This window comes from Melanotaenia boesemani, chromosome 3, assembly GCF_017639745.1.
Source record: "Melanotaenia boesemani isolate fMelBoe1 chromosome 3, fMelBoe1.pri, whole genome shotgun sequence".
Lineage (NCBI taxonomy): Eukaryota > Metazoa > Chordata > Actinopteri > Atheriniformes > Melanotaeniidae > Melanotaenia > Melanotaenia boesemani.
The window spans coordinates 27,167,691-27,182,283 of record NC_055684.1 but is presented as its reverse complement, the minus strand read 5'-3'; the positions used below and the strand labels follow the sequence as shown (position 1 = coordinate 27,182,283).

General features: G+C 37.7%; 1 protein-coding gene across 1 annotated transcript in view; it reads left to right on the top strand.

Moving 5' to 3' along the window:
- Positions 1-14,593, top strand: part of cfap20dc (CFAP20 domain containing) — a 41,744-nt gene that overhangs the window by 17,694 nt on the left and 9,457 nt on the right. The window contains exons 14-16 of the mRNA XM_041980323.1: positions 1,334-1,570; positions 8,314-8,375; positions 13,226-13,320. Of these exons, the coding sequence (XP_041836257.1) occupies positions 1,334-1,570; positions 8,314-8,375; positions 13,226-13,320 (394 nt within the window). The remainder of the gene's footprint in view (positions 1-1,333; positions 1,571-8,313; positions 8,376-13,225; positions 13,321-14,593) is intronic.

The following is a 14,593-nucleotide window of genomic DNA, read 5'->3' as shown; positions in this document are numbered from 1 at the left end:
AACATTAAATGTTAACTTTCTAAACAAATGATTGTCTGAGATCAAAGGGGATGGTCATTGGCCTAAAATGTAGGACAATTATCGTTGCAACTCCACAGAGGTTTAACCTTCTTTAAGGATATTGTTTAGGTTTCATGCCCTTTAAATTTATTTTAAAGTCACAGCCTGAGTCTAAGCCACTCTCAACATTACCTGTAGGCAATTGATCCCTTAAAAAAAGAAAGAAAAAAAAAAACCTTTGATAAATCCACCACGCTGTTTGTCCAGCATCATCAGAGACACATCAGAGCAACATCAGAGACACAAAGCAGGCAAGAAAAAAAGTTCAGCTCCCAACAGACCCAATCAAAGATCCAGATGCTGGTGGAGACCACAGAAGATAAAGAAAATAGTAGTTGTTTATAAGTCATTCTTCCTTCAAAAGTGATTAATGCAGCCAATAAATATTAGTTAATTTTTTTATTTAGAAGTGTTTTCCAGCAATAATTGATGATGTGTTTGATTCAGTTCTTATAATTTGCTATAAGAAAATGTGTACAGTTTGAGCTGGAACTTACTGTACAGAGTGGTTTGGAGACATTGTACCAAATATAAAGCTTTCTGAGAGACTGTATAGTGTTATGTCGTACTGTCTCTATTTTCCCTATAGTGATGTGTCAGATATCCAGATATCACTTCTGGTTTGGACAGCTAAAGAGGAGCTGTAGTAATGCTTTTAGGATCAAACTATGGTCTGTTATGAGGTAGTCCCTTGCCTCTGTCGAAGAGATCAAGGATCAGAGCATAGTCAACTGAAGCGATCACAAGGCCTGAAGCAAGTTCTGTCACATAGCTGTTGCTCTCTGCATTTGCACAACTCACTGCTGAGTGATATCGCAGCATCCTTCATCAGTGCAGCTCCTGACTGCTGATTTGTGCCAACTCCAGCAGGCAGCATGCAGTGACGGCTTTGAGTGAAAGGTTGTCAGAGAAATATGACAAGGCGTTTGCTTCCCCTCCTGCAGCTCCGGTGTATTGACTTCCATTGATTCACCACCAGGGCAGCACCAGGCTTCCTTCCACTTTGTCAGACAAATCAAGTTACTATAGGAGTCTCCTAAATCAATAGATCTACTGTTTAAAGACAGTTCCTCAGAGGGTCAAAATAGTGGCGCATGTCCAGCACTTCTTCAAGGTCCATCTGTCGTTGTCGCCTGTTATTAAGATTACCCCCACTTTGTAGGCTGCAAGGAATTTATCAGCTTTGTGAATTTGGTGTGTGGTGTGTGAAATACTGTGTTTCGGATTGCTTCCAAATAAGTGACCTCTGTTTTAATCTGTAATAAATTTGAAGGAAGAAGATGAGACATGTAAGACTGATGATTCCAGTCATAATGTCTTACAACTGCATGGCAATCTACGGATGCATGAAGATGATGATGAGGAGTTCCAAATGCTGGCAAGCCTGAAAAGACAGCAGGAGGAAGATGAATGTAGACCGCTGGCCCTCAGTGCATCTCAAATCCATCAGTGTGATGTCAGCGTCAGCATGAGCAGTGACGACACCTCGACCTGGACCCACAGCTCCATGGTCTGTACTATTATCCTCTGATACTCTGCATCATTTCACGTTAACTCTTCCCTAACATGCAGCAGATGTCCAGCTCTTACTGTAGACGCTTACAGTCATTAGTAGGTTGTCCCTCTCTCTGTCTTCTCTCTGGAATATTTAGTTTGACCCTGACTGACCCTCACTCTTGCTAATTTCCATTTCAAGGCCCAAGTTACGCCACCATAAAGTGCTAATGCACCTCCGTCCATAGCCTATTTTCTGCATTACAGAAGATGGTGAAGATAGAAGCACATTTATTGGCCTTTTTCAGCTTTTAAAAATTACACTGGCATAATATCCCCAGCCCACCCCCAGTGACTGAAAATTATTTAGGTCATTTGAAATTATTCCCTGAAGTCTTGATAGAATTCAAAGATGGTGCAATTTGCTCTTGGCTATTGAAGGTCATTATACTATAGCCCATTAGCATATGCAAGATGCACTTACAGAAAAAAAAAAAAGAACCTGGGTACACTCGTTGGATCCCCAACGAATACAATCATTAGAAATGCTGATGTGATAGGGGTATTACCGTTTCTATACATGCAGGCATTCATTAATGTCCTGAGATTCATGCACAACAGTATTTCTACTGGGATTATCATCTTTTGGTTCCTTTTAAGAACACAGTGATGTGGTTACCAGTTAAAACACAAATCTTTGGATCCCACGGCAGGCTCAGTTTTCAACCAGGACAGAGTGAGCTTTACAAAAATGATTTCAAGTCAGCTGCAGTGTTTAAAATTCTAAGTATACACTGTATGACAACAGCACCACCAACAGTATATAATGGAAATGCTTCCCAGTAAAGAGAAAAGAATGCAAATATAGACACATAATATCCTATTTTTTCCAGGAACAGATATATATTTTGAAATATTGTAACAAAGGAAACAAAAGGTATGTAATGCATTTTTTTCAAGTGCAGAAAAAATGAGATATTTGTTAGAACTAAATAACGAGGACTCACTATCTTGGACTGGGACTCATTGGAAATGACAAGCCAATTCTTGTTCCTGGATGCTGTGATCCAAATGGTCTCCGCTGCTGTCATTCATGCTATTGTTGCTATTTTCCCTGCTTCAGAAGCCACTTTAACAGCCCAGACAGAACTTCACCCGTAGGCAATTGTGTGCTGTGCTTGCCTTACTTGACTGAATGCAGAAGAGTAAACTTGTAGATTGAGCAGTTGTGTGAAATTGGATTTCCTACATGTTTGCATGTGGTCTCAGTGTGATAGGTATTCTCCATGAGTACATGACTAAAGAAAGAGCTGTCATGTCAGAATTCAACATTTTTTCAAGCCATGACAGTCACAGCTACAGATGCGAGACTAAATCAGACAAAAGAAAACACACAATTAGTTAAAAAAAAAAAAAAAACTCCTGCCATTGTCCAGAAATGTATTCTTTTTTTTTCGGTTACTCAAGCACTTTTGTCAGCTAAATTTGTGACAGTAACAATGCACTGGCATAGACGGTTTTGAATGGCTAGAGCGTACGTCCATATAATGCCTTTATTTTCTTTTAGGAAGAAAAGCAGTGGCAGGGAGCTCTATCTCTGCACCTAATCACAAGCTCCCATCAGTGTTGACTAAACAGCTCACAACAAGCTTGAAACCTGAATGGCAATGAAAGCACAATACATTCTGTGTCCATGCGATCCATTCCCGCAAATGGGCTTTTCTGTGTTTGTTGGTACAATTTCTGTATGTGGAAATTTCTGTCCATATGACAGGTCACCCGAAAAGTACTGATAGTGGTGACACCAGTGCCCTTTTAAAACCCTCAGAGTTTTTTAATGTTAAGCACTTGTGGTGGTCAGACAGAATATGTAGAACGTTCTAAAAAGGGATGCTGGGTGTAGCAATTGTCTGATACTTTAATGTTCACACAGTTTACCATTTACAATAGCTTTTTAATATTAAAATAAGCCCCCAAATTTAACTCACAGTGGGATGAAAGGTTCATATAAAACACCAATCATTTGACTTTCATATATGATGACGTCCATCTGAACTTCTTTATTTAACCATCAGCTATACATCATTAATTCTGCGGCTTGTTGAAGCCTTTACCTGCTTCTTATGGCAAAGAGATGGGAGACTCCATTGACCAAATACAAAGACAACCATTCATGCTTCAAGCCAATTTGGAATTACTATTTACCTTACATGCTTATCTTTTAGATTTAGATTACTTGTTTAGCCCCTGGAAAAAAATCTCAGGTATGTTCTGGGGGAAAATATAGAGAAGCTCTAACTGACCAACAGGTTCAGATCCACATCTGCTTAGCTGTGAGAAAACCTTTTTAACCACTCCATCATCAGCTGCCCACAGGACTAAAGTAAATCTTTAAATGTTTTTTTTTCTAATTTAAATAAGATTATCTGAAATTGTATCTTAAAATTGATAGTGGGTAATGTTCAGCTTAAGCTTTCTATATCATCATATAAAATGAACAGACATTTATTTTATCAAAAAATGTAACCATATTAATAATTGCTGTAATCTAGCTGTACTGATCAGAGTGCCCGTGGGCACTGTGTTCCCATTAGTATGTGCAGTAAATCGCTCAATGTAAAAAAAAATCTATATATATAGATATATATATACATACATATGGGGATGGGGATGACACACGTCTACTTGCACTTTACTTTTACCTATATTCTCTTAACTGCTAGTTAGAGAAACATAAATGACAGCATTTTAGATAATGTTAACTTAAGCCCTTAAGTTTTTCTAATTGTTGTAGGGTCACATGAGGCAACACACAGGATAACAAAAGATGTGCAAGGGTTGCTATGTAGAGGGGAAGAGATTGGAAAATAGAGCACCAAGATGTTTGAAGATAAACCAGAGAGACAATACAAGCACTCGAGATGTCATCTCTAAGAGCCAAACCCCGTTTATGTTTTTCTGAGAAGCTGCAAAGCATCAGACAAGTCATCACATTGACTGCCAACCAGCAGGCCGCCAAAGTTACTGTATTGAACTTCAAAACTGTATTTTGCTGTCAGGTCAGGAAGTGATGTTTGTTCAAAATAAATTATGTTCAGCAGTGGATGTACTTCAATTTTTTTTTTTTTTTTTTTTTTTAAACCTGAGTGCTCTTTCTGAAACTCTTGTTCATGCAAATTTAAATGGCTATGTGAGGTACTGGGTTTTATGTTAAAGCTGAATACAGAAATTGTTTCCAGTCCCTAAGGTTTTTGTTTTTTGGGTTTTTTTCTGTCACCCTGCAGGTAAGTCATCTTCATCAGTCCACATTACCTGTAGAATTCCACAGGGTGCAAATTTAGGTTCTTTCTACAGAATTACATAAAGAAGCCAGTGGAATGCAGCTTGATAGTCAGAATTAAATCAAGCAATGCGAGGACTTGTAAAGCTTCAGCATGTCTGCTTCTTCATCAAAGTCATCTAATGAAATAGCCTTTAACAAGCACTAGGCTTAAACGTACTCCCGAGGCCACGACATGGTCATTAGTTTTGACATGATGAAGAGGATAGCATACCTGTGTGCCTATCTATCTATCTATCTATCTATCTATCTATCTATCTATCTATCTGTCAGTATATCTGTCTGTCTGTCTATCTATCTATCTATCTATCTGTCAGTATATCTGTCTGTCTGTCTGTCTGTCTGTCTGTCTTGTAGCATCTTCAAAGCAGATATTGATATAACTGACCTCGATCCACATTTTATGACAGTGGTTCTGTTACATCTAAGTGTTGAAACAGGTTTTTTCTTCATTTTATGGATCCCTTGATCTTTGTTCACCTTTTATTGCCTCTCTGTTGTTTTTTGTTTGTTTTTTATGTTGCATTTAAATCTTTTGTTTGCCAGTTTAAGGATATTCTGCTCTGATCTGACCAGGTAGCACACAATTGGGGTTTTGTAATTCTAAAGATGAAGTCTTTTGCAGAAATTTGCTTTGTTTTGCTTTAATTATCTTTTTTGTTAACATCAAGTGCTATGTATTATATAAAGTGTATACTTTGTATGATATTAGGCCGTTTAGATCATATTTTGGACACTTTACTCCACAGTATAACTGAGGGACATCTTCCAGAAAGGCTGAAATTGCATTATTGAAAATCACTGAAGTGATGGCATGGTTTACTTGTCAGGCAAGAGTGCAGTGAATTTGGTCACAGATCTTCACAAAAATAAATTGAAATCCAGACCATATGGCCCTTCATGTGACTCCTAAGCGTGCAACCTCTGTTGCAAGAGCAGTGAATATCAAAATACACTGAACCAGTTCAATTCGAGGTTGCCTTCCTCTGGTTTGTCTCACTGCAGGGCAGTACAAACGCCTGCCAGAGGGCAGCTATTTGAGGACCCTTTGTATGACACGGGAGGGATCCTGTCAGATGAAGTGGGCTTTCGAGGGTGTTTGCTGATCATACAGAGAGGTCAAGAACCAGAGAGGCTGGCTTATGATTTTTGGCAAGTGTTCGCTGTGTTTTAAATGACTTTCTTGTTTTAGAAGCATTACAGAATGGATTGGAAATTTTTCAACACACTTGTGATTTAAAATGTTTACCAAATTATATTGAAATAACATTTTTTTAATGTTATTTGGCTTTTAGGAAAATTCTGTTTTAATTTCATAGAAATGAGAATTGCAGCTAGTGAATGAGTAGAACCATATTCTTGGACAATTTATTTGATTTCCCTTTTTATTTATCCATCTCTTAGGGAGGTAATTGATTCCAGCAGTGGCATTTGTATTTGGAAATTGTTGCTGTGAACCCACAACATGCAGTCAAAGGAGTGCAAGTGAAACAGGCCATGTTTGGCTGCAGAAACAAAACAAATCCATCAACGAGATAAGAAGAACACAGGGAGTGGCCAAAACAATTGGGTACATTCGGAGAAAAAAAAGCGTGCACTGTTGAGCTCAGCAACATGAAAAGGTCTGGGCATCAATGGAAGACAGCAGTGGTGGATTAATGCAGGATTCAATCAGGTGCTAAGACAAACCCTCTCACAACATCCAGCCAAGTGTAGAACACTCTAGAGAAGGCTGACACATCCTTATCTGTTATCCAGCAAAACTTCATTAGAGCAAATACAGAAGATTCACCATGAGGTGGAGATCAGTCATAAGCTAGATGAGCAGAAAGGATTAGACTCAGCCAGAAAGTGTGAAAAGCCAAAGCATTTCTGGAACAACATCCTTTGAACAGATGAAACTAAGATCAGCATGAACAAGAGGGAAATGTGTGGATAACACTTGGAGTAGCTCCTGATCGAAACATTCATCATCAGTAAAGCATGTGAAGGCAGTGTGATGGCATGGACATACATGACTTCCATTGGCTCTCGGTGACAAGTGTTTATTGATGATGTAACAGAAGACACAAGCTGGATGAATTATGGAGAGTGTAGAGATGAACTGTTTGCTCGGATTTGGCCAAATGCTGCAAAGTGAATAGCAGAGCTTTACAAAACAGACTGACAATGACTGAAAACATGTTGCAAAAGCAATCCAGGAGTTGTTGATGGTAAAAAAAAAAGAGGAATATTCTCAAACAAATCAAGCCAGTTTCACTTGCTGAAGACAAAACTACCAACCTGATGCATTGGGGATGGAATCTAATTGAAGATTCAGTGTGATCCATCAGTTTACTTTTTTAGGAACATTTTTACAGACAAGCATTATACAGTTGTAATACAGGACTGGACTGATTTTGGTTTAACAGGATTGTGTGTAATTGGGTTTTTTTTTTTTTATTTGCTGTCTTTCTCAGATGGCATCTGTTGTAAACTGGTGTAAAAGTATACAGTTAGAACTGCAGTGAAGTGAACTACAAAATGTCAGAAAAGACTCAAAAATAAACATCACCTGAGATGTGTATGGGTCCCAGATTTCAGGCAGCCATTGCCAGAAAACAATCCTAAACAATGTATTAAGATGTAACATGTCCCCATTTACATTTGAGCCCCTGAAAAAGAGAGTTCTTCAGACTGAAGAGCTCATATTCCTAAACCCCTCTGTAAATTTGGTTTTGAAGTCATGAGCATGCTCTTTAAGCTCACATTCAGTATATAACTTTAACGTCAACTTCTTATGGTAAACAGCTGAAACAACAAAAATCGTGTTAATGTCTACATAACTGTAAGTCGGCAGATGAATGAGAATGTTCTTCTCATCTCCATGAAGGATTTTCTGCTTACCACAGTGGATTTTATCCTTCTCTAGAAATGCTTTCTCTTTTTTTTCTCTCCTTTTGATCATCTCAGTATTTGTACTGGTGTACAACCTCCACATGTCCCCCATGAATTATGGTCACACTGCTTTCCAGTGCTTTTAAATCCACAAGCATCACTTTGGTCTCGATGACTTTCAACTGCCTTTGACTTCACAAAATGTGTTACTTTTGATTTTACAATACAATATTATCCCTGTGTTCTTGAGACGCAAAATGCCCTGTGACAATATTCTGTCAAAAGAATTGCATGATTTCTTTTTAGAGGCATCATCATTTGACAAGCAATTGAGCTTAAATAGTCTGCTGGTGGTAAACACAATGACCTTCATTACTCATTCTGGGCATAAGAAATATTTTCAGTCTTGACGTGCTGTAAGTGGACATACTTTTGTCTTTGTAAATCAATGACTGTAAAAAATAATAATGTGAAATTCTGGAAATGTGTTGACTTTGAGTAAAGGTGATATTTTAACACAATTTACTATTTTTTTCATGCAGCCAGTGAATCAGGGGCATCACTATCAGAAGGAAATGAACCCACTGCTGCATTCAGACCCAAGGTAAAATGCATCACAACATAGAGATATGTTCTAGATTTTTTTTTTTACTCAGAGTAAATGTATACTATTGTTAGCGGCCTATAGTCTAAGAGTGTTAATTGCATTGCAAGGAGAAGATAATAGTGCAGAAATTTGCAAAACTCACTAATGTATATATTTTAACCAGAAAAAAGGCTTTGAAGCTTGTTTTTGAATTACACTTCAAGTACAAAAGAAAAAAGAAAAAGCGCCTAGAAATTCATAATCAGATGGCTACCAGTGAATGCAATTTTAGGCTAAATGTCAACTGTCAGATAGATGTAGACTGGAGCTTATCATGCTCTCTTATGAGTACAAATAAATTGAGGACACGCCAGATGCTGTGCCTTTCCTTTCCCTGAACTGCTGTTGTCGTTTTCACAATGGCATTTCTTTTTCACTGATTATTTTTGCTAGTCAGATTCATCTCTGTAAATTTTTGAGTAGTAAAATGATGGCAGACTTTGGTTTCTTCCAAATTTAAAAGCAGACTGTTTGACTTGCTGCACAGCAGGAGTTGCAGTAGAAAATTATAATGGAAAAACAGCCATAAGGCATGTTCCATCTTGTTTAGCTTACCTGCAGGTTAAACCGAAATTAACTTCTAACCTCAAAAAGAAAACATGCTGTTGAATGGGCTTCTACTGCTGTAGGAGAGAGAATAATCACAATAGTTTGGACCAATATTAACTTTAGGCAAGTTAAACAGAATACACTTCATGAAGCCCAGAAAACCAACCAAGTAAAGTAGAAGTTGATAATGAGAGAAACTGGGAATATCAAAAATGTAAGACTATTACTATGAAAAAAGACAGAATGGCTAGATTTTCTGTTTACTTTGATAAGTTCAATGGAATTTGTAGCATTCAGGGAAAGATGGAATCAAATAATGTGTTGTATAACCCTCATGTAAGTCAAATCTGTTTTGGGCTGTGGTCCTTAGAGAGGGGTTGGCTTAGAGAAAACGGGCTAAAAAAATGCTGAGATATCCTCATTACTACCGTGAATAGAAATAATAATAACATTGAATGATAATAATAGCCATGAATAGAAATAATAATAACATTGAATGATAATAATAGCAATGTAAGGCATTAACAGTGCATGTATGTCTTAGTATTTAATGTGATCTCACTGACTGTATTCCAACCTCTGAGTAAGCCGTACTGTTTCATAGTGTTTTTCCATCTCATTGCCCTGCTGTGGCAGTATATGAATGGATCCAGTTGTCCTTGGAGGGTTCTGGAGACATCATATCGCACCACAGCCTGCTAATGCACAGTCGTGTCTCTGCACTTGTCCATCTCTTTGTGGGTGTACACAACCGTGTGTTACAAAGGAAGACAAAGGGATTGCATCACAGTTCCGCTACTCAAATTATGCAGCCTCCTCATCTCTTCTCGCACTTGTGATTTATTGATGAAAAGCAAGGTACCCTGGTGAGAACATGTGTTGACTCCCACATGTTTAAATAGTGTTTGTGTCATTGTTTGAATCTGATGAAAAATACAATTCTGATCAACAGTAAGGATAAACAGGACAGATGTTTCCTTTTTTGTAATTAAATAACATATCTGTATGAATGCCCAATGTTTGATTCAATGTCCAGTAAAATCAATGTTACTATTGGCTACCACCTCAAACATGCAGCTCTACAGCATCCACAGCTGTACTACTGAAATTAGACTTAGAAGCAAGCCTTGATTTACATATTGAATAGCAGCTGCACAGGATTTGTCATTGTTTTCTTTGTTTTCTCCCAGGCGTTGCATCCTTAGACACCCTTACAGTGAATTCTATCTTGGTGTATTTTGAGCATCCTGGCACTACTGCAAGGCTTTTCTTGCTGTCGAGAGCTGCAGCTTCCTTGACAACTAAAATGATCCTGTAGCTGGGCTTAATGTTGCCATGGCATGACAAGCATTTTAACATGTGATGCACTTTCTTTCGTAGTTGATGTTAAAATCTAGCTTTTTGACACATGTGGGGTAATTGTGTCTGACGTTGACTGGCATAACAAATGTGAAACTGCAAATAAGGTTGTCAGAGAGACTAGCTCTATAGTGGAAATACAGTTGTTTTACAGGAAATACTTGTGTGAACTTTAGCAGAGTTGTCAAGGAGTAAGAGAAAGAAAGTTGTTACTTTTTCCTAAAGATATTTGGAGTGTTTTTTTTTCTTTCTTTCTTTTCAACATACAAAATTTCTTTGTAAAGACAGCATATTTTCTTCAAACTTAATACTAAAGTTAAATTATTTCCTTTTGCCAGATATCTGTTTTTGGATTGTAATTCAAAATTCTAAGAATTTATTCACTCTTGCCAAGTCCCATTTAACATTTTCAGGTCCACCTTATTCCTCAGTTGCAGGGGTCCTTGTCCTTGAAAACAGCTTTAACTTTTGTACAATGTTCCTGTCTTTCAAACAGTCAGAGAGGTGTTAGAGTGAGGTAAATGCTTTAGCCTGAAAAAAAGAATCAAAGCCTTAGTTGTAAAAAAAAAAGTGTTGCATTACTTAAGTGGTGTAAGACCAAAAATTATAAAAAAAAAAAAAAGGTTTAATTTTTAAAAGCATGGTAGATCAAATAAAAAAAATAATCATCACACTTGCAATTTTAATATTATCATGGTGCTTACATATGTTAATGCACTCATACTTTGGTTTTGGTTTTTTATTAAAGTGGTATCTTTCCCCTGATGATTGACCACAGCTGGTATGACAAATTTGTCCTAACAAAATGTATTCAACAATTTTGCAGTTAGTTAATATCAGAGGACTTTACTTAACAGTGATGTGAGGAATAAAGTAGACCATTCATTTCTAGGGTTTTCCCTGTCAGGACATAAAAAAAAAAAAAACATCTGGTCCTTGTCCAGTCTGCGTGTGAAATGTACACTGATCTGCAGGGTGATTAAAGGCACTCGATAAAGCATAAACACCTTTACCAAAGCAGAAGTGGAAGTAACACTAGTGGAAAACATTAAAGACAGCTGCCAGCCTTCACAGGGGTGGAGGTCCTAGCAAGTTCACTGCAAGGTAAGATCATGCAATCCTCAGAGAAATGGCAAAAAAAAGAGCTACATCTCAGACCCTACAGCGTCTTATCATTAAAGTTCTTGATGGTAATATTAGAAAGAAAGAAAGGAAGAAAGAAAGAAAGAAAGAAAGAAAGACAGTAACATGGGAACACAGTTTATGTTAGCAAAGTTTCATCTGAACAAACCCTCAAGGCTTCTGGAACAAAGTCCATTGAACAGATGAGACCAAAGAGGACATGTTTGGCCATAATACAAACCTCATACCTCATAATTGTTAATTACAGCAGTGGAGGGGTGAAGATTCGGGCTTGTTTTGTATGAACTCCATGAACTCCTCTAACCCAAATAATGCTACAGTCAAATGTGAGGTGTTCCCTCTAAGAGGACAATGATCCCATGCACCACAGTAAATCTACAACAAATGTCTGAAAGAAAAAAAAATAAAGTTGCTGCAATGGTCTTGTTAAAGTCCAGATCTAAACCTGATTCAAATGCTGTGGTGGGACCTCAAGAAAGCTGTGCATAACCAAACAGCCACAAACATCAAAGTCCTAAAGCAATTTTGTGAAGAGGACGGTGGTGAAAATTCTCTACAATGATGTGAAAGAGGGATAACATATAGAAAACCGTTACATCAAGTTACTAAAGAGTATTTTCACGTGATATTAAAACACTGGGTATACTTAGTTTCTTGTACTCCATTTCTGTGCTTTGTTTAATGAGTGCAGTAATTGATCATGTGCTGTTCATCTGAAGTTGCATTTACCTAAATGAAGACCTTGTAAATTTCAAATGATTTTTTAAACTGTGTCATGATACATAAAAGCTTTTAAATCACAGATATGAAAGGTGTAGTACAGCCGTTTTCCCCCACTAGACTGTATATTATTACTGGTGGTATCCTGTTCAAACTAACATCGTGTACCATTAATCAGCGAAAATGTTGGAATCTTGATGCATAATTAAAATGCTGTCGATCTGACTGTTTTTGATGTAAGTGAGAACATATTTTAAATTTGTAAGTGCCGTTAAGCATACCATGCTGCTTCCAGGGTGCTATGAAGAAAAGCAGTACACAAACCATGAACTGTTTTCTTGCATGGTGATTGTTCAGTTTTCAGAAACTGTGACATTAACAATCATTACACTTCTTGATGGTGAGAGAGACCAACCAGAGGCAAACATTAGAATCTCCTGCTGTCAGCTGAATGTTGTATAGAACATTATACTGTAATTCCTCATTAAATATGCTCTGGTTTGCTCTTATCCAAAGGCAAAAGATGTTAATGGATGATTGCACTACTGATATATAGCCAAAAATTATTATGAATGCTGTTTAACAAATGAATCTCGCATTGCTTCCAAGCAATAATTCATCTTGTGATATTTTCTCTCTGGCTTTAATCATTTTCAGCATGCTAAAAGAACAGTGGTTTCATTTACTGGAAAGTGACGGATGCATAATGGTACTCTGCATACATCACAGGCAGAGAAGATACACTCATTTAGAGAAAAATGGAGTCAAGCTCTAACAGAAACAGGCAAGGTTAAGACCCCTACTTTCTGCCAGAATGTGGATACTTGGAAGGCACAGCTGGAGTCAGAATTTAATAAGTGATCCTCCAGGTAAAACTGTGAGGCTGCAGGAGAAGTGGCTCAAGGACAATGGAATCTTAGATGGGCTTCTGAGAGTGCATGATGATGGGACTTCATTGTTAAAATGTCATAGGGTAGGATGGTGAGTGTAATGGTATGTGTTGTCATGACTGTCTGGCTTTATGGTCTTTTCCCTAGAGAGTGGATGGACGTGCTCAGCCCTCCTATTATGCCTCCCAGCCAGCAGAGAAGGTCAGGCAACACACAGAACAATCTGGAAAGCCAAGGCAGAGGTACAGTAACCTTCATTTTAGTCCTTTTTGCCCCCAGACTGCCTTTTACATCCTTGGGAGTCAGGAGGACAGCAAACAACCCATTGTTTTAATACTAATTACTCAAAAGCATGCAATTAATAGAAACAGTCGTTGTTGTCAGAGCTTACAGAGATGCTACATTTTGACCAAAGACTGCGCACAGCATGGTAGGACAGCAAGCATAAGCTATCTAATTAGGGAGAAAAAACCCATGAGAGTGGAGCTCTCTGTCCTCTACATAACACCATAGGTCAGAAGAGACAGCCTCATTACAGGTCTGTACCCCCCAGACACATCGACAAGGTTAATTGATGGAACCTTTCCAGTTTACTACATCATTTTTAAACCTCTTACACAATGTGTCATATAATTAGTTTTCATTATTGTTGCTCAAGTTCTGATAAGATAAAAATGTTCATCCCGCTGCATTCTGTAACCTTTTTAGCTTTTAACTGCCTGTCAGTTTAACAGCTAAATTCCTGTGCTTTAAAGTAGCAGGGATTACAGGGAATCTCTTTACAGCTTCATAATGTGGTCCTGGGTCTGGGTGTCTTAGGTCTTGATTGATGAGGAAAAAAATGGCAGCGGCAGAAAAGTTTTAAATCCACCTAAGTCTGAAGGTCACTTCACCATCCAAGCTTCTCATTGTTTTCTATTAGCAGCTTGACAGAGTAGACCATTATTCATGTCGGACAAGGTTATGCAAGTATATATATATATATATATTTAATTATATATATATACTTATATATATATATATATATATATATATATATATTAGGGTGGGACTTTAACACAGTAACTACGAATAATAAATTACAAAGAAATTAACACATTTAATCGCAATTTAAATCCCAAAACACGCTGAACGTTTGTCAGTGCATGAGTTCCTGGTACACTGAATACTGGTACATACATCAGAGCTCGGCTAACAACTTAGCAACTCGGGTGCTATATTTAGCAAGTTTTCAGACCCCTCTATGCAACAAGTCTAGCATTTTCTTATGGTGTTATGGGACACTTTTGAAAACTGACGTAGAAGAAAGAAAGACTTCTTATTAATGAGCCGTGGGCACTGCTGCAAACCCTTCCCCCGTCCAAAAGCGTTCACAGCTGCAATCCAAGCAGCCGATGTTCACCTGTGCTAGTATCAAGTGAAAACAAAAAATGAAATGCACAAAGCTGACACCGGCTAATCTTGCCCAGGCTTACCGTCAAATATTAATGCCTACTAATGAAGAATGTGGATAAA